This window comes from Eubalaena glacialis, chromosome 19, assembly GCF_028564815.1.
Source record: "Eubalaena glacialis isolate mEubGla1 chromosome 19, mEubGla1.1.hap2.+ XY, whole genome shotgun sequence".
In the NCBI taxonomy this organism is placed as follows: Eukaryota; Metazoa; Chordata; class Mammalia; order Artiodactyla; family Balaenidae; genus Eubalaena; species Eubalaena glacialis.
Genome location: NC_083734.1, coordinates 21,956,813 through 21,983,891, shown reverse-complemented (window position 1 = coordinate 21,983,891; position 27,079 = coordinate 21,956,813). Strand labels below are relative to the sequence as shown.

At 44.3% G+C, this 27,079-nt stretch overlaps 1 protein-coding gene across 5 annotated transcripts in view; it reads right to left on the bottom strand.

Moving 5' to 3' along the window:
• Nucleotides 1–4,530: 4,530 nt before the first annotated feature.
• The window catches only part of AP2B1 (adaptor related protein complex 2 subunit beta 1), a 117,985-nt gene continuing 95,436 nt past the window's right edge, over nucleotides 4,531–27,079 (bottom strand). For all 5 annotated transcript variants that reach the window (XM_061176694.1, XM_061176692.1, XM_061176696.1 and 2 more), the window contains 4 exons: nucleotides 18,806–18,890; nucleotides 17,781–17,867; nucleotides 12,032–12,186; nucleotides 4,531–7,215 (listed from right to left, as the gene is read on the bottom strand). In XM_061176694.1, the coding sequence (XP_061032677.1) occupies nucleotides 7,141–7,215; nucleotides 12,032–12,186; nucleotides 17,781–17,867; nucleotides 18,806–18,890 (402 nt within the window). In that variant the 3' untranslated portion in view covers nucleotides 4,531–7,140. The remainder of the gene's footprint in view (nucleotides 7,216–12,031; nucleotides 12,187–17,780; nucleotides 17,868–18,805; nucleotides 18,891–27,079) is intronic.

Below are 27,079 nucleotides of genomic sequence, written 5' to 3'. Positions count from 1 at the left end.
GGGCTGGGAGAAAGGGACCGGAAAGGCCCTAAAGCCTTTGGCTTCACTCCGTATCCCACCCCCGCCACACACCCCAGGTTCCCTCTCTAGGTCTCTTCTGACCCTTCCCAGTTCAGTCACTGGACGGGCGCTCACTGTGTGCCTTGCACCGTGGGCTAGAGAGGCATCCAGACTCCTCTCCTCCACCCCACCGGAGGACTGCGAAGGGTGGTCACTTTCACCTTTCACTGCAGCAGGGAAAGAAGAGCAGAGCAGGCTGGCAAAGCAAAGCTCATCCCAGGCCAATGAATGACCTCCATCCCCTGAAACGACTGCTCCCCTCTCCTCTCCCCTCTCCTCTCCAGACGGGGTGATACCAGCATTTGCCAGGGGAGAGGGCAGAATCGCCCGTGTATTTATTCTAAAACAATCGTGGTCAGTGTCATTCCTCACGGGTAGCTAACATTTAATGAGTATGTGCCAGGCAATGTGCTCCCAGCTTTGCCTGCATCTTCAAAGTTAACACTCACAATACTATGAGGTAGATTCTGTTTCCCCCGTTTTACAGATGAGATAGTTGAGGCTGAGAGAGGCTGAGTGACTGGTCTTACTGAAGTGTAAAATGCAGAAGACAAAAATTGAGAGTCTCTAGCGGGGCAGCCACTGACGAACTTGGCCAGGGGCCCACAGTTCATCAGGGAGGCCAGAAGCACACATGTGGCACGAATATGTGCTGTGTGCAGAGTCAAGGTTCTGGGGAAGGGTAGAGGGAGCAGGCCAACTAGTGAGAGGAGTCAGTGGAGGCTTCAGAGGAGGCAACTTTCAAGGAAGAAGCCTTGAAAGAAGTGGATTTCGGGTGCCAGGGTGGGGGAGGGTGTGGAAGAGGAGGGTTCAGATGAGAGAAGTTGGGAGCAATTACAGGGGTTTGAGAAGGGGGTCCAGGACACAGACAGGCACGGGGGTGGGGGCGGGGGGCTGGAAGCCCAGGGAGAGGAGGCTGAGAGGTTGGTGGAGGTGAAGTCACGAAGGCCTTGATTGCCGAGGAAGGAGTTGGGATCTAGCCCTGTCTGGCTGGGATAGCCTGGAAGGGTTTTGAAGCAGAGGTGCAGGGAGGAGGAGGGGGAAGCTGGGAGAGATCTCCCAAGTGCTTTTACTCCTGGACCCAGCATCCCGCACTGTGACTTCCTATTCTTTCTAGTACTAGTGGGCTGAGCACCCTCCCGCTCGCTCCCCTTCCCTCTCCTGTCCAGACAGACAGTACAGTGGTTACGAGCCTGGGCTTCAGAATCAAGCAGATCTGGACTTAGGTCCTGGCCCTACCACTTACTATGTGACTGAAGGCAAATTACCTGAACGCTCCGAACTCCATGCCTTATTTGTAAAATGAAGAGGTGACCAGTTGTCCCCACAGCATAAATGAGCCTGTGGTGTGTAGAGTCTGTAATGCAGTGCCTGGCGTGGAGTCTCACTGTGTGGCCTTTCGTTTTTCTTTTCTGTTTTAGAGACACAGCCATTAAGAGGGAAGGTTGAACATGACCTTGGGAAAGCGTTTCCATTTATGCTAAGACGGCTCCCGGGTGTTGGGTAGGGCTTTGAGGAGAAGGGCCAGGGCAGCTAGAAGCAAATGCAGGGCTGAGAAGGATACAGGGGGCCCCCTACTGGAGTGCCACTTTTGTTCTGGAGGCATCAGATTTACTGGCCCTGTGGAATTGCAACGGTCAACCAAGTCAACCAAGAGACTCCTAACTTGATTACATCATCCAGGGCACTACCAATCCCCCCCACTGTATTTGAAAATCTTTCATCCTTACCCCGCCCAAGGATCCCAGAATTTATGTCTACTCCCCCAGGCTATGGCCTGCCATTCTGGTTCTATTTCAGCCCAAGGGAGACTAGAAACCAGAAATCATGCAATGCTCACACACACCTTGCGGCCAGGCTTCTCAGAATTCTCAACTTAGCTATACGAGGAGAACACAAAGCCACAGGTTCATTACGGGGCCTCACACTGGCTTGCAGTGATAGGTCATTTAAAGCATTATATCTTATATAAAAAACAAACCCATAGTGTTAACATAAAATGCAAAATGTGCCTGAATTTAAGACTCGGTTAAATCATCTTGGTTCGCTGAGAGTCACTTTGGTTTAAGGATGTACGCCCCTAGGAGCCTGTTCACTCTCTTCTATGATTAGGATTACCTTGGTGAAAAAACCTGAGAGGCTCTATCTGTGGCTCTGGTTCAGCTGAGGACGCCTGAGGTTTAAGGGGATGGAATGCATGGGTCCACCTGCAGCATCTGAAGCCCAGACACGGAGCGGGACAGAGAGGACGAGGACCCGAACCTGCCACTCCGCCGCCCTTGCTCCATCGTAGCCGAGGATCCCACTGGCTTTCAGAAGCTGGCTAGCCAGATCCTGGGGCCTTCGACCGTAAGTGGAGAGTGAATGAAACAAGGGAGGGAAAGCCAGAGGCTAGGCTAGACTTGAACATCCTCCTCTAACACCTACCCGGTGGGAGAAGGCGGGTAGTGGAGTTCTCTCAGTCCCAGAGTGTTGGGGCAGTCCTGTCTCAAAAGGATAATTCCGGAAATTAAGTCCATCTGGGTCTAACCAATCCCTAAATTAGTCTTCCTCTTGTTGGCAGCATCAAGAACGGCAGGGCAAAAGCTAAATGAGAAACTGAGATGGCAAGTTTGAAGCCAACTCGGAAACTTTTCAAGAAACATCCTTGTTGCTAATAACATGTCTGGGGGCTGGTGGGGATTCTAGGATTAGTGTTCAGGAGACAGAAATGGGTAACAACGGGGGAGGTGTGATCTTTCCCAAGTGCCACACCAGGTATTAAAATAAACAGGCTCTTGCCTCCTGGAGCTGGGGGTGGCAGGAAAAGAAATCTGGGTCCAAGCAAAACCAGAAAAAGCATCAATGCATGAGGTGGGAGTAGGAAGGCTCCAACCCGGGAGTCCTCAGCTGTTCTCTGGCCTCAGAAACAATGTACCTGAGATCTCAGTATTTCTTAGTTGCCACTGGTGGTGGGGGGCGGGGGCAGAGATGGTGCAATCTCAGGTGGAGGTCTGGGGGCCAGTATACCCTGCTTTTGGAGACTGATCACACTGGGACCTTAGGGGCTTAGCAAGGCTGGCTTTTGGCCTGGTGGCACAGATGAAGGGAAGCTGTAGTAGTTAAGGGCAGAGGGAATCAGAAGACGTGGCTCTGCCTCCTCTCACCTGAAAAATGGGGATAACACTCCCAATTCACGAATGGGCAGGCATCTCGTGCATGAAAGTGCTTTACTGTTTTTCAACTGCCACAAGAGCACCATTACTGCAGGAGAGGCAGGAGGCAAACAAGTGTGAGTCTTTCTCTGGCAGTGATTCTCAATCCAGCACTTTTAGAAACTTCTGAGGAGTTTTTTGAAATGCAGATTGCCCCAGGCCCCACCCGACTGGCCAAGAATCACCAGCCTTTTGTGAAAGCTCTTGGGTGATATCAATGTGCACCCAAGAGTTGAAAGCTTCTGTCCTAAGGATTTTCTTGGCCAAAATTGACATTCTTAGCTGGTGAACCCAATTAGACCTCAGTCAGGCCCATCCCTCTTCGTATCTCTGACTCTGAACCTCCACAAAGACCATCCTGACCCCACTCCACCCCAAGTGTTATTCCAGTTAGAGCTCGGGCTAACTGCAGCCAGCACGTGGAGACAACCAAGAGTTCCTAGCTGCCAAAGGCAGCTTGTTCATGGTGTTTGGACATCCATGTAATAAAAGCAGTTACTCTGCTGAGCACGGTGCAAAGCACCTTACCTACACTCACTCTACTGGTGAGAGAGGCTCAGGGCATCTGGGCATTGGATCCCTCAGCCTCCTTCCCCCACTCCAGGCTGTGGGAGACTTCAGACGCTGTCCACTCATCACAACCAGGGGCAGGGCCTCTAGCTTGACCACACCTGGCTCACGTGTCCCCGGCAACACAAATGCAGGTGATTAGATCTGAACTCCTTGGGAAGTTTGCTTCAAAGCAGCATTAATTCTATCCACTTGGGAACATGCAGGCCCTGAGTGCAGATCTGAGAGGCTTTTATAAATTCATTAGTGAAACATCCTGGGTAAGAGGACACCGATGAGCAGCTCTGCTGTGCTCCTTCTGCCCCTGTGCCTGGCTGGCTGCCTGCCCCTGGACCATCTGCTTTGGGTCCTAGCAGGGGACCTGCCAGGGAAGACGGATGGGCTCCTCCGAGCACTCCCTGCCTGCGGCGAAATGCCTGTGTGGTGATGGTGATAGGGGGCTTGGTTAAGAGGAGCCTCTGAGACATGTGATTCTTCCTCAGGCCAATCTTAACATTTCATCTGGCTAAATCCCTGGGAGGGCTAGGGCAGCCAAAAGGCAAGTTCTAATAGCATGGTTATTAATGCCCATCCCTCCCTTGGCCAGCTGTGTCTTGTCCTAGATTGTCACTTCTGGGAACAAAGTACATAGGCACAAACTTCATTTTATGTAAATGAGAGTTTATTGACGAAGACAAAGTCAAGCTTCCCCCGACCCCCACCCTCCCCAAGAACAGATCCCAACAACAAAAGAATGATAAGCCTTCTTAGGGCAACGTTTACCCCCCCTCCCCTTCTCTCCAGAGTCCCAAGGTTCACAACACAGACACACAAAACGGGCTCGGGCGAGGACAGACACTCAGGGAATCTCTGACCAGCAAGAGTTCTGGGTGTGTGTGTGTTTCCCTTGCCCTTTGTAAGACACCAGCTGACGTTACAAAGACATACTGAGGCAGAGGAGAGGGGAATGCAGGGCAATCTCCACTCCGTTCCCCAGTTTGGCCAGGCTTGAGATGGGCCCAAAGGGAAGCTGTGGTAGAGGCAACAGGCTCTGTCTCCTCAGGAGAGAGGTCCTTTCCGTGGAGCAGAATCCCTCCCTAACTGCTCAGGGGCAAACCGGGAGGCGACTCTCCAAGGAGTGAAGAGTTCGCGCGCGGATTGGCTCAGTCAGGTCAGCTGAGAACAGCAGCTGTTTCCCCTCACTGCCAGGGAGGCTGAGAGAAGCCTGGTTTCAGGGGTGGAGGAACGTATCTTGGTACAAAATTGTCTTGTCTGCTTACCCTGACACACGCTCTTCCTTCTGGAACTGCAGTTTGCTTTGAGATGAGAACACTGCACTTGTAGTGTGGACCTTCTTCACTGCTTGTATCCAACTGACTCCACGAGAGATTTCCCAAAAAGGGGACTTTACCCACCTGCTTTTCTACCCCACGTGTCACCAACTGACCCACCTCCCACACGCAATCCTGTGCTACTTCCTGTTCTCCACGTGCCTGAGGGGTGGTGAGCGCAGGACATGGCTCCTGACCCTCACCCCAGAAATTCTTCTCTTGGAGATTCTCAAGGTTTAAGAAGCTGCTCTGGGGGACCTGCACCCCCAAACTTTGCAACTGATATGAATCAGAGTCATTTCACTTGCGACAGGGTTGGGGGGTAGTTTCTGCTCTTGTTTTCTATGATTCCTCCTCCTCTTGGACTCACTCTTAGGTCTGGGTCCTACATGAGGCCTTTGGACCCAAGCGCCTCTGATTTGAGCAGGGGCATCTGAGAAGCAGTCTTGGTCACGGACCCTGAATCCTGGGTGCTGGTCGGCACAGGTGCCCACAGATGAAACAGTGTGAACACTGCTAAACAGACTGGTGTTCCAGGCATGAAGCATTCTTTGACAGACCACACCCAATGTGTCCAGGGGGCAGGGGGTCCTCACATCTCCCAATCTTTTGAGAGATGAAAAGAACTGCTTGGCCCTCTGAGGTGATCTCAATTGCCTTGCAGCCTAAGCAACACAAGTAAAGAACAGATCAGAGAACTGAAGGATCAAGTGAATCTGTGGCATCCCGAAGCTCACTTCATCCCTGCACCCATCCTGCTGGCCTCAAGAACTGTGGCTCCAGGAGACTATTAGCTACTCCTTCATTCTGGCATCAGGATTTACCTTCAAGTCCCTGGAAAGATACTCTGCTGCTGCCGGATGCCAATGAATGGAGTGCCAAAATCTGTATGAAGTATGAGAAGAGCCATAAAGAAGCAGGCACAGAAAAAGGTAAAAGAAAGGCATTGAAGGAAGAAAATTATGGAGACGGTCCTGCAGTGAAGACAACACTGATGAGGATTTAGGAGACCCACTCCCCCACCTCTGCTACTGATCAGTTAACAGGCCTTAGGCAATAACATCCTGTTTGTCTCTTATCTTTTTCCTTTTTAGAAAAACAAGGTTGGGTAAGTTATTACTTAAAGTCTGTTTCAACTCTAAAACTAAGATTTTAGATCTGAATTGGACCTGAGAGTTAAAATAAATCCAGAGCAGGAGATGGGGGAAGGGCATTTTGGTTCCTGTTTCCCATCTCTACTCAAATTCCTTAATCAGTGTTATTAATAGATTAGATCAGTGGAAAGGAATGTAGTAAGTTCTCATTTTTCTCAGCCTCAATGCTGACAGGCCCTATTTCCTGCACCCTGCAGCACCATTCAAGAAAGACCACCATTCCTAACTGCAGAGCATCAGAGGAGATGATAATACGGGGCAGGGGGAATCACAAGGAAAAGGAGTTTGGAGAGAAAAAAAAGGGATCATGGACAAGGCTGCCACAGACAAAAAACCCCCAATGGGGTGGGCAAGAAACTACGTCTCTTCCTCCAGGACTGTGCGGTTGTTTTAACACTTTTTATCAGTTACACACTATTCCCTCAATTTCTCATATGTACAAAAATATAAAACAATAAAGTGCAGTTTACGTTTCAGTGACACTTTTCCTTGCTTTAATTTTTTTTTGTCTTTTTCTGCTTTTGAAACGACCTCTCGATTACAAAATATCAAACTACACTCAAAAATGCCAGCCACTGGCACAGGATGGAGAAGCCCACAAGTAAGGACAGATAGCAGCAGGTGGCACGAGGTGGGAAGTGATTGAAGCAGTGGTTACAAATGGTCACAGGAAGCTAAAACTATCCAACAGGTTGTGCCCTAATGTTAGCACAGGTTAGACTAGTCACTACCTTGGTGGGTGGCCTCAGTGTGTTTGGGTTCAGATTCTACACGGCAATACAATTTTCTTCCAGTTAAGAGTTCTTGGCTTGCACCGATCACAGGGTGGCCAGAGGGCACCGGACCAGTCTATTAGTTTTTCAAAATGCTGTCGTAGACCTGATAGATGTACTGGGAGACTTCAGGAGCTCTACACTTCAGCGACAGCTGTTTGGAGGAAAAGGAGAAGGAAGATTAGCACAGAGGATGGCATTAACTCGAAAGGTATCCAAGTACTCAGTGCAAGGACACCTCTTCCTGATAAAAGGGGAGAAGAGCTTCTACCGCTGAGTAGCCAAACAAAGAGATCCTGTTAATAGGTTACATGGGTTTTAGAATTTCAGTTTAATCAATGTCAAGCTGTGCTGTGTTTCCACCCACATTCTATGTGGGTCTACGAGGTTAGGAAATAATCCATATGAAAAAATGTAGGGGAAAAGATGCTCTACTGCTTTGCTAAGAGTCATAAGGACTACTACCAAATGAAAAGGGAAGGGTTAAAACCCTTAACGTGGTCGTCATTTCAGCTGTCTGCTCCAGTCTCTGTCTGACAAGGATGGTTATCTCGGTCCCAATTCAGGAGGATGTATATTCAAGTAAAATAAAAGCGTAAGCTAGATACTAGCTCCAAAGTACTAGTCTCTCCTTTATTACATTGAGAAGAGTATACACTGTTAAGGAGGGAAAACAAGAACCAACACAAAAAGACATTTACTGAGTGTAACTGTACAGCCATTTATACCAACAGCATAATCTTTCATTTTCTGCCTCTTATTCAGGCCTATCAGGTACTTCTGATACTACTCTACTTCTCTACCACCACCTCTTCTTCTAGTCTAACAATTACCAAATTAAAATTAAAATATTAAAAAGATTTCAATGTTGAACACTGAGATTTTCACTTTGTGGGTCAACAAGTGCAAAATTTAAACCCATATTTGGACTCCTGAATTGTACTAGATTAGGCAAAACACTATTAACAATAACATAACAGCAAAACCATGCAAACTGCATTTAGAACCAGAAAATTTAATACTTGTTTTTTGTATTACTGACATCATTGCTCTTGTCTATTAAGGTAGATTAACAAAAGTTGTCTTTAACGATGTATCACCATGAGATTTTAGATTACCTCTTTATTCTCTTATTAGAGACTCTGGATGATTTAACAAAGTACAAAAGGTGAGAATATTTTTGGCAAAAATGTCAAGAAGATGATTGGTCAACCCTGAACTTCTTGAGAAAACTCACATCCTCAAAACTTAGTGATATTTTAAAAATGCAAAACGAAACAAAACCAAGCCAAACAAAAGAACATCAAAAGAGGCTCTATTTATTTGCAGCTTTAATATTCAGTCTCTAAGGCATTTCCAAAATTGCTGCTTGACATTAATCAGGAAGACAATTCTGATAAATGTAGAACAAAACAAATGAACAACTAATTTAAGAATATAAATACGAATAGAGGACTTCCCTGGTGGTGCAGTGGTTAAGAATCCGCCTGCCAATGCAGGGGACACAGGTTCAATCCCTGGTCCGGGAAGATCCCACATGCCGCGGAGCAACTAAGCCCGTGAGCCACAACTACTGAGCCTGTGCTCTAGAGTCTGCGAGCCACAACTACTGAGCCTTCACGCCACAACTACTGAAGCCCGCGTGCCTAGAGCCCATGCTCCACAAGAGAAGCCATCGCAATGAGAAGCCCACGGACCGCAACAAAGAGTAGCCCCCACTCGCCGTAACTAGAGAAAGCCCACGTGCAGCAACGAAGACCCAACACAGCCATAAATAAATAAATAAAGTAAGTAAGTAAAAAACAAAAAACGAGTAGAAAACAGCTCCCTTCTTTGGTCAAAGTTGCAGCTATAGGCATTTCCCTGACTTTCAAGCTCCCTATAGAGGCAATCTGTACCTCCTCCTCCACAGCCTCTTCACTGTCAGTGTTGTAGAAAATTCTCGTGGGAGAGTATGTGGGTTCCGAAAAGGAGGAGGAGAGGAAGCTAAAAACAGTAAGAACTGCCTAAGGGAGTTAACTCCCAGACTAAAGAGAGGGTAGTTCCTCCCCTTCAAAATACTGTCCTGTATTTTTTCACATCTTTGTAGCAATACTGGAACTTCCAAACAGTTGGAGATCCACTTTTTCGTTCACGAGTGATAAGGAAATGTTGCCTTCCTCAATAAAAGCCCTATCTGCCAAGGTTGGCACTGGCAGGGGTCATGCACTGACCACGCCTGGACCCTGAGAGTTTCAGCTGCTCTTTGGAGGGGGAAGGAGGAGGGAGGCGAAGGAAGAGAAGGAAGAATCTCTCTTTCTGGACTGTTCTATCACCTCCCTCCCCCAGACATCCCAGCCTTTAACAAATGGTTAAGTTTAGACTTAAACCCATTCCTTGCTTTCCAACTAGTACAGCTAAAACAAGACAGAATAAATTTAAAAAAAAAAAAAAAAAAAGATTTTTTTGTTGTTGTTGCTAATTCCTAAAGAAAGCAAAAGGGAAACATACATAAAGAACTAAGAGGCTAAAAAATCTGACTTAGGACTCTGGGTCTCATTTTACATGGCTCCTCAGGGAAAAGAGGCCTTACCAGGGTTTTAACTTTTGAACCGCTAGCCTGCTTATGTGACACATCTTTAACACCAACCACTCAGGAATGCCACCCACCTAGACTCACGCCCCCTGCCTAGGTAAGCCAAGGACTTACACATCCACTTCTGGTTTATAGCCTGGAACACAGACTTCTTCACCTGGGACAAGTTATCTTCCCAGGTGAGATAGAGCTACTTAGAGATATGAGGCCTCTTCCTCATGGGATAAACATACTTTCTTAATGAAATACAGTAAGGGGTTGGGGGAAGTGATTTATCATGTAGTGCACCACTACTTACTTGGTCATAAAAAAACCAAATTATTAACACATGCAAAGACTTAGATAGATGTCAAGGGTATTATGTTAAGTGAAAAAAAGTCTCAAAAGGATACAGGCTGTAGGAATTGAAGTTATATAAATAACGCTCTTGAAATGACAAAATTACAGTAATGGAGAACAAACATACCAGTGGTTGCCATGGGTTAGGGCTGGGGTGAATGTGTAACTATAAAGAGATAGCAAGAAGGAGTTTTTTTGTGGTGATGGAACAGTTCTGTATCCTGACCGTGGTGATGATTATACAAATTTATATGTGTGATAAGATTTCATAGTACTGTATACTCCTTAACCAAATAAAATAAAGTAAGACTAATGATGTAGAACCTGATGAAATCTGAATAAGGTCTGTAGTTTAGTTAATAGTATTGTACCAATATCAATTTCCTGCTTGAAAATGTACTATGGTTGTTAAGATGTTCTCAATGAGGAAAACTGGGTGAAAGATACATGGGAACTCTATGTACCGTTTTTAAAACTTTCTGTGGGTCTTAAATTAGTTCAAAATAAAAAGGTTTTAAAAATTTTAAACAAACTATGTTGTTACTAAGAGGTCCTTCTCAAAATTCTCACTACCCTTATAATGAATAGAAAGAATATGGTAGGAAGTGTTGAGATACCTGAGTTCTACACACCACTCACCTACCAACAACTTATGTGATCTCGAACAAGTCATTAATCATTCTTAACCTTGGTTTCCTTACCTGCAATCTAGGGGTAATCATGTTTCTTTAACCTAGCTGAGATGGAATACTATATACAATAAAATAATGGATGATAAAAAAACACACACACACAAATATGCATACTTTGAAGAAATTTCTAGGGAAGCAAATGGAGTTATTTTACAAGACCTTGATTTTACAGTGAAAACCTGACCCTCCAGGAAGAGCACAGAGGGGTTTTCCTTTCTTAGGGAGCTGAAGGAAAATGACAGGGTAGTTTCTTACAAAAAAAGACAAGGCACTGGTGGTGGAGGAGGTGGGTGGGAGGAGCGTACACTTTATGAGGGAAGCCTGAACTCTCTCAGCTCACAAATGGTTGGCCAAAAATCTAGCTTGGTGGGACTCAGTAGCTCACACACACACACACACACACACACACACACACACACTAGTCCAGCTTACTTCAAGGGAGGGAACTAGTGGGGAAACACCAAGAATTTTCAGTTCTGGGTGGTATTATTTCCTTGATGTATGCTAATGAAAACAGGCTTGCCTCAAAATTAAGGAAAGGAGTCACAGACTTTTCTCAGCTACATGGCTAAAAAGCTCCCTTCATCTACTGAATATGAAGCTTCCTCAGAGTTATTCAATTCAAAAGCCTTAAACATAACAGAAGAATAAGATATTTCCCCCATCCCAAGGGTTTTTCTTGTACTTGACAAAATGCAGATGACAAGCAGCATCCTATTGGGAGACTGCATTTTACAACAGCAAACAAACACCGGGTGCCTAGGGTATTAAAGCTTTGTCGTTTAACAAAGCAACTGGCTCCTCCCCTAAAAATACTGCCAGGATTCCAATTTCAGTCCAGTGTGGTAATGAATGAAGTTTTCTAAACTAAAGTCCCCTTACAGGCTGTGAAAGGTATGTCCCATTTTGCTTTAACTTTTCAACAACCATTTAGGACACACAACACTGCTAAAAAAGGCTCATATGTCTCGGATTCTGATATCCTAAGAAAAGCAGGAATGAGCTTGAAATGAGCTACGGAAACAATCCTCTTAGCAGCTTGTTACAGTACCACATGCATAGATATGCTAGGTTAAGTATTAACCAATACTGATGAAGTTGCCAAGTTTTGTGAGCAACTCTGTATATACCAGGAGGAGTCTGAGACACTCGTGCTGCGAGGCACCGTGCCTGCTGGATGGGGCAGACACTGCAGACAGAAGGTCTTCTAAGGAGGCAACTGGGGACTTCTTTACTGACTGCTTGTTTTGGATACCTGGCGTCTGAAGCACCTCCACCAGGTCTTTCCTGGATGTTGAGAAAAAATGAAAGGGCTCTTACCCCCCTCCTTGAACCCATCTCACCCATTCTGAGAAAGGTCTTACCGTGTAATTGGGGTTTCCTGGCTGGATACGTAGCTCGGCCAAAATCCAAATGCCATTAGTGAGCTTCAGGGATTGGTACAGCATGTCCTGCCCTTCCACATTCCTCTTCGCAATAGTATAAACATTGTTGTTTTGCAACTTGCTGGAAACAGTGTCTAGAAACACAGATTCAAAATCCAACACCTTCAGTTAAAATATCAAACAAATGTGCTATGAGCTATGTGTGCTCAAGTCTCCTGAGAAGCACTGTTACATGCATACATGCACATTTCAGAAAGCCCTTCTCCCACAAGAGCGAAGGGTAAGGAAGAAGCTCCTGAAGTGCCTGTCCATCACATTCCAGGACAGAAAACAGAATAAGGTGCAGATAAGCATTAGTGTAAGAATTACCTGTGGAGATTATGGTGGGTCTAAGGAGTTGGCAATCTTAAACTAGGTGCTAGACACGTAAAAATGCACTGACGAGGACAAAGACAGAAACAGGTACATGGGTGTGCCACAGTGACTGCCACGTCAGACTCATCTCTCCAACGCTAGTCCCAGATTCACGGGGATACAAAACTGACACTCAAATGCACAACACTGCCTCGGAAGTTGCTACTACTTCACCGTGAGCCATTCTGGCCTCAAGTGCCAGGATCAGAAAAGCACCCAGTTGCAGAAATCCTGCAAGTCAAATTTATTAATCTGGATGTTTAAGATTTTTTTTAAAAGCAGGCAAATGATTTCTTAGGTCTTAAATTAAATTATTAATTTGGGGGAATACCATGCCCCAAATTAATTATGAAACAAACTGTCTCAACAAAAGACTCTGAGGAAGACTGAAGTTGTGCAAAGATGATCGCTCCAAGGCCCTGTAAGCCCGGCTGCCGTTGCTGGTCAGAGTGGAGGACTTCACCAACACAGGGTAAGAACAGGTTGGTGTTTGGGGTCTTCCTTGTGACTATAGCATCAGAGAGACATGACATTCTAGAATTAAAGGTCATTTCTCTCTCCTTGTTCTCTGACTGCTAACATGAGATGTTGCAGCATCACAGAAAGAGAAACTTTAAAAACACAGATGATAAACACTACTTCTTTGTTGATAGTTTATTATGTTCATTTCTGATGAGAATTCAAATTACTCAGAGACGAAATTCTCTCCACATAAAAACCTGTCATGTGCTATTGTGCTCTCTAGGAAAAGGCTGTTGTGATGGACAGTCTTTCTGTTCTCCAAGACAGTAAGCTCTCTGAGCATAGGGATCCTAGAGTTTTTCATCACTGTATTTCCCACAGTATCTGGGACACAATGGATACCTGCCATCAATACCTGCGAATAAGCCTCTGACTCAGGTGCTGGAGACGCCGATAGGTACATAATGCCATAGGCATTAAAAAATATCTATTTAAGACATTTCTCCAAAGAAGAAATACAGATTACCAATAGGCACATGAAAAGATGCTCAACATTTCTAATTATTAGAGAAATGCAAATCAAAACTACAATGAGGTACCACCTCACACCAGTCAGAATGGCCATCATTAAAAAGTCTACAAACAATAAATGCAGGGACTTCCCTGGTGGCGCAGTGGTTAAGAATCCACCTGCCAATGCAGGGAACACGGGTTCGAGCCCTGGTCTGGGAAGATCCCACATGCTGCAGAGCAACTAAGTCCATGTGCCACAACTACTGAGCCTGTGCTCTAGAGCCCACGAGCCACAACTACTGAGCCCGCGCGCCACAACTACTGAAGCCCATGCACCTAGCAGGAGCTTTTGTTGAAGATCTACCTTGTTGCATAGGCACATGTTCTAGACAATATACATAGCAAGGCCCAGATGCCTACAGATGTCTCGTGATTTTACCACCTAAGTAAGAGATGATAGGCTAAGAAATGGAAGCACACAAACACACATACACGCTCACCCCTCCCAGAATTAGAAAATGTGGCAAACAGCCAGGTAGAATAAGCAAGTTGAATGGATCTAACTTTACTGTGTTTGGAAGCATTCCGGTTAGGAACCTGGCTCTGCTCCTACTAAATGGCTGTATCATGATTTCTATCAGAAGACTGAATGGAGGGAGGAGGGTTCTATAACATAAGTATGTGTGAGTCAATTTTCATAAACCTTCGCTATTAGGTTTGAGCTAGAGGGTATGTAGATGGCAGGATAATCAGACTCTGCTAAATGAACCTATTAAGAATGGCAATGCGAGCCAATGTTAAGGAGGCTTCCTTGTCAGACTGGGACAGACTTTTTTTTACAAGATGTCAGTTTTTTGTAGTTGTTGTTGTTTTAAATATACCTGAACTCCTGGGAAACATGATGGAATCTTACAGTTGTGAGACGTTGAGAATGACAATGCAATGTTAAGACACTGAGATTTGCCCTAAAGGACAGAGTTTTAAAAGATGGTCAAATATGGTTACAACTGCATCAAGGTGTGATTTCTTTTGGTTCATTTGTCTCCTACCTCAAATCTGGCTTTGGGCCTGAGGCCTAAAGTCTCAGAAGGTGTGAATGTGGTCTTCCCCCCTTCATTTTCCTACTTAAGCTAAGGTCGCACCTCTTCCAGCAGTCGTAAGGGTGAAGAAGGTACACAGTGAGTGGGAAGGGGGATCTGTACATGGGTCCCGGCTGTGGCACATACTCATCAGCAAGTTCAAAACCATTATGCCTGCTGAAAAGAACACTTTGTACCATGTGAACAACCAAACTATATTTAAGTGCTGGCTGGCAAAGCATTTGCATTTATGAAATGTTCCGAGGGATGGGGAGAACCACGACAAAACAAAGAAACAGAACTCATCCTCACCTAGTCCCTGTGGCAGAAGAAATATTTGTCCCTTACTAGAGAGCCCAACTAGTGAATATAGATACAACATGTCTCTGAGCTTTTCACAGTTTAATAAACACTTAATTTAAAAAACAGGTTTGTAGACTGCTTGCCAGAAAGATTCCTTTCTGGATATGGCTGGAGATGCAACTACTTCTTGTATACTTAAGATAGTGGTCCCAGACATGTACTAAGCCCAAATACAGCTGTAATATAAGCTGTAAAACAGATTCATACAGACCGCTTGACGCCAGTAGAGATGACCAGTGCTAGGAAGCAGGGAGACCCATACATTGGTGCCTTTCTGATCTAATATTTTCTAGTATTTACACAACTAGTGGCGCCATAAGCACCCCGTCATATACACCTTTCTATTAAGAACTGATAAATGATTAAGGCTTAGGAAGAGGGTTTCTTTTCTTCTTTCATCTCTAGAAGAAATGGAAGAGCAAAAGTAAAAGCTCAACGCTAGGTGGTCAGCCCTTTAAGCCTGCGACTTCCTGTTGCCCTCAGGGTGTCAGCTCCATCTGTCAAATGTCTACTCTGGCACAAAAAAGCTATTTAAAGGCTTGGTGCTATTGTGATTAGGACAGATCAGCTGGGAAGGATGGTATTTTTAGCTCTCAGCTAGACCCAGGGTGTTGAATCAGAAGGCACTAAACCTGAAAATGTTCATGTTAATAGAGCCCTCAGACTGGAAGGAAATGTAAAGGCCAGGGTACTCCAGACCTTGGGGTGGAGGCAGAGGAAAAGCTAGACAGGATTAGTTGCAGGAAGTGGTCTTGTAAGCGATTAGCAATGATTCAGTGTGGGAAATGATGGCCTCGGGCTCCTGGAGAAAACGAAGTGGCTGTTTTTCCCTCTGCTCCATGTGCTGCACTGTGTGTCACTGGAAAACTGATTCGCTGGTATCTGGAGCACCCGAGGCAGGGAGGAACTGGCATGAGGTCACGGCAGAACTGATCAAAACTGAATTTGCTTTGGGAAACTGTTCCAGTTTACATCAGAAGACAAAGATCCTTTGGGAGCAAGACCAGACACCCCTTCTTTGGGCAAGATCACAAATGTACACCAAGGTTCAATAAGGGTTCAGAACCCCAATCTGGAAGCAGGGGGATCTTTTCTGTAACTCTGACAGGCCACAGTAAAGCCCTCAATCATCCAAACTTCCATTTTCTTTTTTGAAAAAGCATGTCCCTTTCACACCAGACCTCTGAAACCAAATCTGCTTTCCAATTACTCTGGCCTTTCTCTGCTCTCTATAGGCCAGAGTTTCCCAGATCGTGCATGTTCAAGGAACACTGGCGTTCCATAAGACGTTAATAATAAGCATTTTGTGACTTTAAATTCCACAGTGAAAAAATTCAGTTAATGTTGAGTTAAACTGGTCTCCTCGATGCAGGAAGCCTCAGCTTCTAGTGTGCTCATGTGCTCACCCAAGAGAGGCACATCATACACTGTATTTTCCAACCTTTGTGACCACAGAACCCTTTTCTGAGGGACAATTGTTCTCAGGAGCATAATAAATGAAATGTCCTGGGACTGACTACACAAGGGTGACTATAACTCTCGCCATGAACCACTGCAGATTCTGCACCTGAAGCTTCCTGAAAAACAGCTTACACAATGGAAAACTGCCCAACCTCCCAACTCATCAAATGAGGCTTGTGGTAACTAACCAGTGAGCCTAGGAGAGAGAGAACACCGTCACCTACCTAGAATATGGCATAAAAAGCAGCTCAATTTAAGTATGACTTTTTTGTGAAAACTCAGCAAAAATCTGGTTTTGTTTAATAACTACATAACCAGTCAGGCTGAGAAACCTAGACCAAGAATATGTTCAAAAGAAGGCAGATATGTGGTATTCCTGAAGAGAATCGACAAACTAGTAGCGACAGTGGACATTACAGAAAACTATCTCCTCAAACACCTCTCCAAGGGCTCAGGAGAAGTCCTGTAAGAAAAGACTTGTCTGAACACAGAGGATGAATGCATCATAGAGCACTCCCACTCCCCGCAAAAAAACTTTTTAAAGAACAAGTTGAACTGAGAAGACAGTGAGTTGTTTTTTTTTTTCTTTCTGTACTGCTGTACTGCCTCTTTCCCCTACTCAATGCTCCAGCTACAGTGGGAGGGCGGCAGCCAGAAGGAGGAAATGACGGGTGAATGAAGAAAAGAGGAAAAGAGGCGGCACCCAACAGCACCAAGGCTCACTTTCATTCAAGCGCCTTTCATTTCATAAGGCCTTACACTAACCTTAAAGAGAGACTGGAACAAAGGCAAGACCCTGAACAGCTGAGGATGCTTCAGTGAAACAAAGCCCTAGGCACTGTCAGCTGCTATTGTTTCTCCTCCTGGGTTCCCCGTTTGATGTTCTAGTACAGTAATAAAACTAACTACTAAGGGGGCTGGAGCTTTTTCATGGTGATTAAAGAGGTCAGTATAACCATATGAAAGCTGACACAAGGCAAGAAAGAAAAAGGCTACCAACTAGGCTTTAATAAACTATGATGTAGTCTTATTTACTAGTAAACACAGGATTCCAAATAAGGATCTCAGAAAGAGTCACTACTGAAGGCTGATGTAAAATGACAAACAGTCCTTTTAATTTTGGGGAGAGTGTGTATCTTCAAGTGCCACTTCAATTACCTAATGCTTAGAATGTTCAAGTAACATGACTCATACATGTTCAACTACTAGAGAATTGGGTGGGTGGATCCATTCTAGTTCTTTTCTTAAATCTGTTAGTTTGTAAGTAATCTAGTACCTACATCAAAACATCCCAAGTTTTTAAAGAGAAGTTTGCAAAGTAATACCATATACTCACTAGAAATAAGGTAGATGTGAAAAGATAAAGAAAAGACAAAATTTTCAAATATCTAATTTAATGCACTAAGATGAAAATGAAATTTAGAGTCATCACTCACCAGCATTTAAATGACATTCCTTAATCTGAAACTGAAGTTCATTTTCATTGGGAATATCCTTCCATGTTGCAAGGAAGACCTGGCGCTCTGTATGGGGAAGCAGAGAGAAAGGAAGGATGTGTACAATCTGTCAATATTCTGACATCTAAGCCCTTGTACCATTTCTCCTTTGGAGTGCTGGCTCTAGCAATATAGCCAGCAGTAGCCTGGGACTGGAGTCAACTCTTAGCTATGCAGAGGTGCTACACTCCAGGTCAATTAATCCCTCATGAGTAGCACTAAGATACACTGGAAAAGAGTCTACATCTAGGGTTTAGTTTTGCCTCCAGTGTTTTCCTATTTGGGTGACTTTGGTAAGTCTTGTGATCTTTCTGATCCTTAATTTCATCATAAATTATTACATCCGCCTACCCTACCCAACAGCTACTGTAAGAATGAAACCAGTGTTAAGTGCCAATACAACTTCATATGTATCACTACAAGCTAGTTTTATTAGATGGTGGTCTCCTAAGTAAGGGAAGAGAGAAATATCAACAACCACATGGGGACTACCAATAAATTTATCACAAATTATTGAATTCTTATCTTGAGACAGTAAGAACTCAGGACAGGGCTAAGTGCTGAATTTCCATCTATTATCTCAAGTCATTATAAAAACTATTTCTGCTTTGTAAACTTGGAAACTGAAACTCAAAAAAATTAAGCACCTTGCTACAGTCACATAGCTAGTAAACAGCCAAGCTGAGATTCAAATCCACATCTACTTGTCACCAAGCCACTTACTCTGTATGCTGTGGTGACTGGCTTACTCGGATAATGGGCATTGTGACTTGGAGACCAACAGCAAAGCAAGATCAACTGTGACTCAGGAGAATATATAATTAGCAATTATTAGAGCTTTAGAATAGCCTTCCTCCATTTTTTTAAACCTCAAAATAACTTGTCCTTCTGGGGCTATGCTCTCTGCCTGACACATTCAGAGGAAGGGCAAAGGTATATTTGGCAGGACAGGAGGACATGCTTACCCATTTTGCCATCTTCTACAAAAAGCACGTTGAGTGGGATGAGGCAGCTGAAGTAGAAGACATCAATATTGTTTTTCACAGCCACCTGCCAGGAAAGTAGCAAGGGAAAATTAGGACATCATAAGAAGCCAGGTAGGAGGGAAAGAACAGTTATGTGTCTAGAAATATATCACCCAATTTCCTTCCTCTTTTATTTATTTATTTTTAAAAATTTATTTATTTGGTTGCGCTGGGTCTTAGTTAGTTGCGGCACGTGGGATCTAGTTCCCTGACCAGGGATCAAACCTGGGCCCCCTGCATTGGGAGCACGGAGCCTTAGTCACTGGACCACCAGGGAAGTCCCAAAAATCTGTTATTTATTTATTTATTTATTTAGCCTCACTGCACGTCATGTGGGATCTTAGTTCCCCGACCAGGGATCAAACCTGCGCCCCTTGCACTGGAAGCGCAGAGCCTTAACCACTGGACGGCCAGGGAAGTCCCTCCTTCCTCTTTTAGACAGGGCAGGAAACCCCAAATCAAGACATACCAGCCCATACACTGCAAAGCATGTCCTTATTCACTCCACTGTCAAGAGCACCGTGGACAGCCTGCAACTCTGCCTTGCTCCAGGAGGGGCCCCAGGAGGGATGAATTCAAGGCACAAATTCTATACCTGCGACATCTAGTCAGTTAATAGTAGTTTCTGCTACCACTTACTAAGTACCTATTAATGACAATATTTCTAATCCTCATTATAACTATCCCAAAGTACTGTTACTCCCCTCTCATTTTACAGATGAGGAACTGAGGTTCAGAAAGCTTAAGTAACATCCAGTATCACACTGTCAGTACACAGAAGAACTGGGATGCAAATGCAAAATTGACTCTAAACCTTGGTTTTTTTCTCTCCACAATAACTGGTGGCATACTGCCCCTTATTTTTTTTCAGATATCAGTTTTAAAGCGCTTTCTTTTATAAAATCTTACTTTCCTAAGTCATAAGGCTGGAAAAGCTTGTTGGGTCAAACACTCATAAATCTGATGACTCTCGGAAGGAAAAGTCTTTGAACAAATGAAGAAATGAGTTTTCTTCTCACAATACAAACTTCTGGATTTGGGCAGGCTGTGATTCTACCATGGCCCATTCAATCCAGAGCATGCTGTTCATATTTTTTAAAAAGCTATAATAAGTACTTGTGTTCAGGGGCAACACTGATTGGTGTCTCTATTCAGAAACAGGCAGACTCCACTGTGGCAGATTATAAGAGCCATATACTGTAAGAGGGGAGAGTAGAAGAACTGCTCGAAACTACCACTTCCCACTGGTTTCTGTCACTGGTGACTTTCCTATCTATGCTCTTGGCACTGCAGAAAACCATTTCTCTGGGTGAGTTTTATAATCAGTAACCATGTCTATTTCTAAGAAAATAAAGGTAAAAAGTGCTTATCCAGCACCACTATTCTCTCCCCGCCCCTTCTTGGGGCAAATGTCTATACTTCAACAGCATATTGAGATTGAAATATCCTCTTTCCGAAGTACTTCCAGTTCTTTTACATTTGTTATCAACTCATCTTCCCCACCTGTTTTTTTTTTTGTCTGCATTGGGTCTCCGTTGCTGCGCATGGGCTTTCTCTAGTTGCGGCGAGCGGGGGCTACTCTTCGTTGTGGTGGGTGGGCTTCTCATTGCGTTGGCTTCTCTTCGTTGCGGAGCATGAGCTCTAGGCACGTGGGCTCTAGAGCGCAGGCTCAGTAGTTGTGGTGCACGGGCTTAGATGCTCCGTGGCATGTGGGATCTTCCCAGACCAGGGCTCGAACCCATGTCCCCTGCATTGGCAGGTGGATTCTTAACCACTGAGCCACCAGGGAAGTCCCTTCCCCACCTAAAATAGTACCTTTATTTCATCCTCCAAAATTTGGTTTGGGTATGTCTACTTGATATCTTTCTGCCCTCTTTCCTATAAGAATTCATCAAATTACTTTCCTTGTAACTTGTACATTTAACCTTTCAATGACCCACACCCAGGAGTTTCTGACCTATATCACATAATCAGATGCCCAAAATGCTGCGACAGCAGGAGTCTCAAAAAGCTTGAGTCTGGTGAATACAAGCAGAGTAACTAACCTCAGGAAAGAGGGACCTTAGACATTCTTTAAGATGTACTAAAGCACCACTTCAAAAGATCTATACCAGCTGTGGGCTTCTGGGAAGGAGGTATTTTCTAATTCATCTGGTACTCAGCAATGAGAGAACAGGAACTCTTATTTCAAATAAGGGCACCAAGAAGACCTTGAGGGAGTGCCAGGCTCTGTAAAGGGCATTTAGAAGTGAAAACTGGAAGTGGTTCAAGTGGGCTAGTGTGGGTCATATGTCCTCCAAGAGATAATATTAGTGGTTCTCAACCAAAGGCTTATATTAGAATCATCTGGAGAGATTTCTCAAAACAGAATCCGGGACTCCATCCTATATATTTTGGAAAAAGTTCCTAGGAAGATCAACCAGACAAGTAATTAATTTAGAACAATGTTACCTAAGAAGTCTGCGTGGGCTTATAAATAGATCGTTCTTCTGAGGGAATCCTTATTCCAACTGAAGCCCTTTAACAATGGAAAAGACATGAAAAGCTCTTCTAGGTCAGCAGTGCTAAAACCATTCTGCCCCAAGGACCCTTTTGACAAACAGATGAAAGTCAGCGACCTTCTTTCTGAAAACTGTACATGCAACGTTTCCACAAAATCTTCAGGGGTTTCAGGACACCCTGAAGACTATCCCTGGACTTCTGCTCTAGAATAATTCTCTGAGAAGCTGGGACACCCAAATCAGAGGCAGCAGACACAGTGGCTCTGAACACGGACCTGGGAACCAGACCAGACCACCTGATTTCAAATGCTGACTCTGTTACTTACTAGCTGTGTGACTTTAGGCAGTAGTACTCAGCTCAGTCTCCGGTCTGAAGGATGGAGATAACAACAGGACCAAATGCACGGGGTTGTTATGAGGCTAACGAGTAAATGTTTGCAAAGCACTTGTAATGGTGCCTGACTTACAATTAAGTACTATTAACAAATGTTTCCCAAAGAAAAGTTCCCTCTTCTTTCACCATTTTCTGCTTTACCTTTTTACTCAGAATTTTTCATAATTAAGGATAACCATATTAGACTTAACTGACATCTTACACATGCTCAAATGTAGTATTACAACTATGCTAACAAGAGATCAGTGAAGAAGCGTTTCATCTCTTTTACATTAGATTTTCAAAATCTGCATTTTGCAGCTCTCAAACTTTCACTCTTGGCTAGGACTGCATTTATTTCAAATGTATATGGTTCCCCCTTGGATCTGGGCCCTGCCTACCTCTCCAGCCTATTTCCTTAACTTTAAGCACATCAGAATTACTTCTTGCTCCCCAAACACTGAAACTGACACGCTGTTTCTTGTCAGATGATGTTCTTTCTGCTTAATATGTTCTTCTCCTAAAACTTTATCTGTCTGGAAAATATCTATTTAATCTGAAGATTTAGTTCAAGCTTGACAAGGATTTCTCAGGAAGGCTCTAGTTCCTCTCCATAGCACCCACTCCATGCACCTCTATATAGAATAAATAATTGTTTATCTCTGCCTCACCCACAACACAATGGTCTCTCAGTGCAGGGGCTCTCATCTTCACGCGCATACTAGTGACTCAATAAGTATTTGCTGCATGAAATTTAAGGGGAAGAAGTTGAGCTAATGGAAGGAAACACTGGTTTCTCAACCTTTTTTTTTTTCCTTTCTTTTTAACCTGTACATCGTTCATATGCAAAACATAATTTCAGGGACTTCCCTGGTGGCACAGTGGTTAAGAATCCGCCTGCCAATGCAGGGGACACGGGTTCGAGCCCTGGTCCGGGAAGATCCCACATGCTGCGGAGCAACTAAGCCCATGCGCCACAACTACTGAGCCTGCGCTCTAGACCCCGCGAGCCACAACTACTGAAGCCCGTGTGCCACAAATACTGAGCCCACGTGCCACAACTACTGAAGCCCATGTGCCTAGAGCCCGTGCCCCGCAACAAGAAAAGCCACCGGAATAAGCCCGCGCACCGCAACGAAGAGTAGCCCCCACTCGACGCAATTAGAGAAAGCCTGCGCACAGCAACAAAGACCCAATGCAGACATAAATATAAACAAATAAATAAATTTATTTAAAAAACCCCCAAATTTCACCAGTAACATGGTTCATTAGGCACATAGATACTTGATGAGGCAAGGATTGGGGGACAGAATGATACGTGGGCTCTTTTGGTTTCAAATTCACTGGGCTAAAATAATATTTAGATGTTGAGGAAGAATAACATAGGCACTATATCGCAACCCAAAGAATATTAGATTCTCCAAGGATATGCCAATAACTCTTCGGGAGTCTCAGCAAAAAAAGATTCAAGGTAAACACAGTATGAAGCCAGTCCAATTCCAATCCAGACGGCAGCTCTCTCTCTTTTTAAATTTTTATTTATTTATTTTGGGCTGCGTTGGGTCTTCCTTGCTGCGCGCAGGCTTTCTCTAGTTGCGGCGAGCCGGGGCTACTCTTCGTTGCAGTGCGCAGGCTTCTCATTGTGGTGGCTTCTCTTGTTGCAGAGCACGGGCTCTAGGTGCGCGGTCTTCAGTAGTTGTGGCACGTGGGCTCAGTAGTTGTGGCTCACGGGCTCTAGAGCACAGGCTCGGTAGTTATGGTGCACGGGCTTCAGTAGTTGTGGCATGTGGGCTCAGTAGTTGTGGCTCGCGGGCTCTAGAGCACAGGCTCGGTAGTTGTGGTGCACGGGCTTAGCTGCTCCGCGGCATGTGGGATCTTCCCGGACCAGGGCTCGAACTCGTGTCCCCTGCATTGGCAGGATTCTTAACCACTGCGCCACCAGGCAAGTCCCCAGACGGCGGCTCTCTTAAACAGAATTGAGTAAACCTTAGAGTATGATATTGACCGCTTCAGCGGGAGAGAGGGGAGTTCTTTCTTTTCTTATTTTGAAATTCACCATCCCAACAGGTACAGAACAGAAAGACATAATCCAGACTAGCTGGAGAAGTATTTTCCAAGAGCTTTAACATCAATGTCTAGCTTGCCTATGGCAAATCAATTATCACGTATGTATCCAACTGCCTACTTAGTATCTCTACTTGGATAACTACTAACAGATATCTGAAAATGAACATGTCCAAAACCAAATTCTTGATCTCTCCATCTCATCCCTAAATGGAACCTACTGCTGACTTTCCAAACTCAGTATATGAAACACTGCCAAGCTTTTATGGTGTCCCTGCTTCTGCACTTGTCTCTCCCCACCCTCCCCACCTAGCTTCCCAGTCTACTGTCAACATGGCAGAGTGATCTTAAAATGTAGATCAATTCATAAATACTTCCCTGCTCAAACTTCCAATGACTTCCCAAACTTACAACTGCCTATAGTTGGATGCCCCTTACCTCTCTGTTGTCATATGCTATGACTCTCCCGTCAGCCACAGGAGCCTGCTGTTGTGCCCTGCACATACCAGGCATGCTCCTATCTCATAGCTTTTTGCCTTTGTTGTTTCTTCTGCTTGGAATTCTCTTCCACCAGAAATGTGCAAGGCCCATTCTGGCCTCCTTTAGGTCTTTGCTTTAAATCAAATATTATCTTCTCACGTAGGTCTTCCATGACCAACGTATTTATAAAATTATACCACCCAACCTCCAACTCTAGGACTCCCTATCCCAACCTCTGCTTTTTCTCCACTGCTCTTATCTAACATATTATTTTACTTATTTGTTGGTGCACTGCCTGTCCCTGTGCCACATAATCCACCTCGAGTAAAATGTAAGTTTCACAAGGGAAGGGATTTTTGTCTCTTGTTCACTACTGTATCCTCAGTTTCTAAAACAGTGACTGGCACAGAGTAAGGGCTCAATAAGAATAATGACTGTAAAATACACTACTCAAAGTTCCTGACAGCCATTTGGGTTTAGACAAGATATGAACTTGGTCTAAAGTTTCCAAAAGGACAGGACTTCTCAAGTTTTTTCCAGTGTACTTCCCTTAACAGAGGAGGAAAGAATGGACATATACAGTGGGGTGGAGGTAGGGGTAAGGATCAGGATTAGGGGCATAATATGAAGTAGCCCATCATAAGAACAAAATTTCTTTGAAGTTCCATGCTATTCCATAATGAATCCATGTGTTTTAATATGAAAATGTGTTTCTCCATTTTCCTTTAAATAAAACTGATGCTCCAGGCGAACACACCATGTGTATTCTTCAGCCTCAAGTACCTCCTAACACATGGTGGTTTTAAAAGCCGTGGGTCACGACCAACTGGTGTTTCTTAAAATTAATTTAGTGGGATGAAACTGGCATAAAAAATAGAATAGAAAATGTCATAGTGCGTCTCATGAAGAGTAAGTAATGTTTCCTGAAACTTTCAGTTTTATGTATTGTGTGTATACACTATGTAAAATATATCTCTTACTGTAAATTGCAGTCAAAAAAGTATAAAAACCATAATACTCATACACCAAATTAAAAAGGAAGCAGTGAGGAAATGGGCTCAGTGAGCTTAGGAACAGAGTGCACACCTCAGTTTCTGCTTTGAGGATGCCTAAAGCAGATAACAGATGGTACCAAGGAGCTGATTACCTAATCCTCTGTTCCTCTGGTCTGTCACGTGTGACATGCGGACATAACAATATTAACTTGCCTCTCAGGGACATCAATAAGAAGAGCAAATAGAAATGATTATGAGGCACTTGGAAAACACAAAAGCGGGCTATAAATGCTTAATAATAATAATGATTTTTAAAAGTTACTTTCAGTGGCTGCCGGGGAAAGAGCAGCCTGTCAGCTTCAGCCTGTAACCAGCAATTAGTTTCTTTCCATAGTATAGGAAGCCTGCTGCAGGAGCTGCAGCCTCTTTATGGTGGCACAGCTGGAGAGGAGCAGGCTGAATTAATATTCTAACCTTGTTTCAGTGTGCTCAAAAGTACTATAAAAAGGTACGAGATGAACTCAGTCTGAACTCTGGCAAATGCGGCCTCTCCCCACAGATCACCACAGGAGGCACTGCCACAAGAAAATTCAAGGCAAGTGGTATATAGCTCACCTTTGAGAGTATATCATCTACTCTTCCGTGACGTCACTTGTGACCTTTCCAAGTCTCTGAGGAATTTTTTTTTTTCCTCCTCTCCATTTAGCTTTTAGAAAGATTATTTGCAGGCTGGTCCAAGCCAGGGCCAGGCAGTGACGCCAACCATCGCCAGTTGTCTGAGGAATGATGATTCAGATGTGTGTTAAGCACCACACCACCTGGTCAACAGAGCCTAGGGGAATGGCTCTGAGTGACAGGTTTTTAATGACACTGACTCTAACTGTGTGATATGTCATCTGAGACTCAAGCAGAAGAGACTCTCTGCTAGCTGCTGGAGTTAAATCTACCTGTAGTTCTGCATTCCTAGTCAATGCCAAAAAATATCTACCATCTTTAGTTTAAATATGGTCTTCCATTTCAAACCCTATTGACCAATAAATTATCTGAGACTTCTCAGAGACGTCCTGACAAAACAGGGCTATCTATAATATTTGACAATGTCTGAATACAGTTAAAAATATAGCAGAAATAGTCATGCAACCCACCATAGAAAATGTCAATTTACTTTCCTTCCAATGCTAATGACATTTTAACTTGAACAGCCATCTTTAGTTTACTTCCATGGCTAAGATTCAAACAAGAAGCCTCTATTTTCTTTCTTAGTTCACCCAACAGATCAGATGGATTGCATGGCAGCTGAGCAGCCCTCAAACACTGCCAATCTGCTGTCATTACAGATGAAAGCCACACTTGTTGACTTTCATTGTTAAGAGCATGTGGACGGTGGAGCCTCTTATAGGGAAAACTTGACAGGTTCCTCTCTTCCTGATAAAAGCAGTAGCTCCATGTCCCTAAGCTAATTTCCCCTTGGGCAACAACATGCACTTCAGCATCTGAAATTTCCACGTTTAAGTGGCTCTCAGAATGGAAAGGAAAACTCTGAACAGACCCTCAGATGATCTCTTAAACTTAAATCTTCTAGTGGTACACGTAATTACTGGGTTTTAGAATGCCAATGAGGGGGCTTTCCCTGCTGGTCCAGTGGGTAAGACTCTGCGCTCCCAATACAGGGGGCCCGGGTTTGATCCCTGGTCAGGGAACTAGATCCTGCATGCATGCCACAACTAAGAAGTCCGCACGCCACAACTAAGATGCCCGAGCCTGCATGTCACAATGAAGATCCTGCATGCCTCAATTAAGA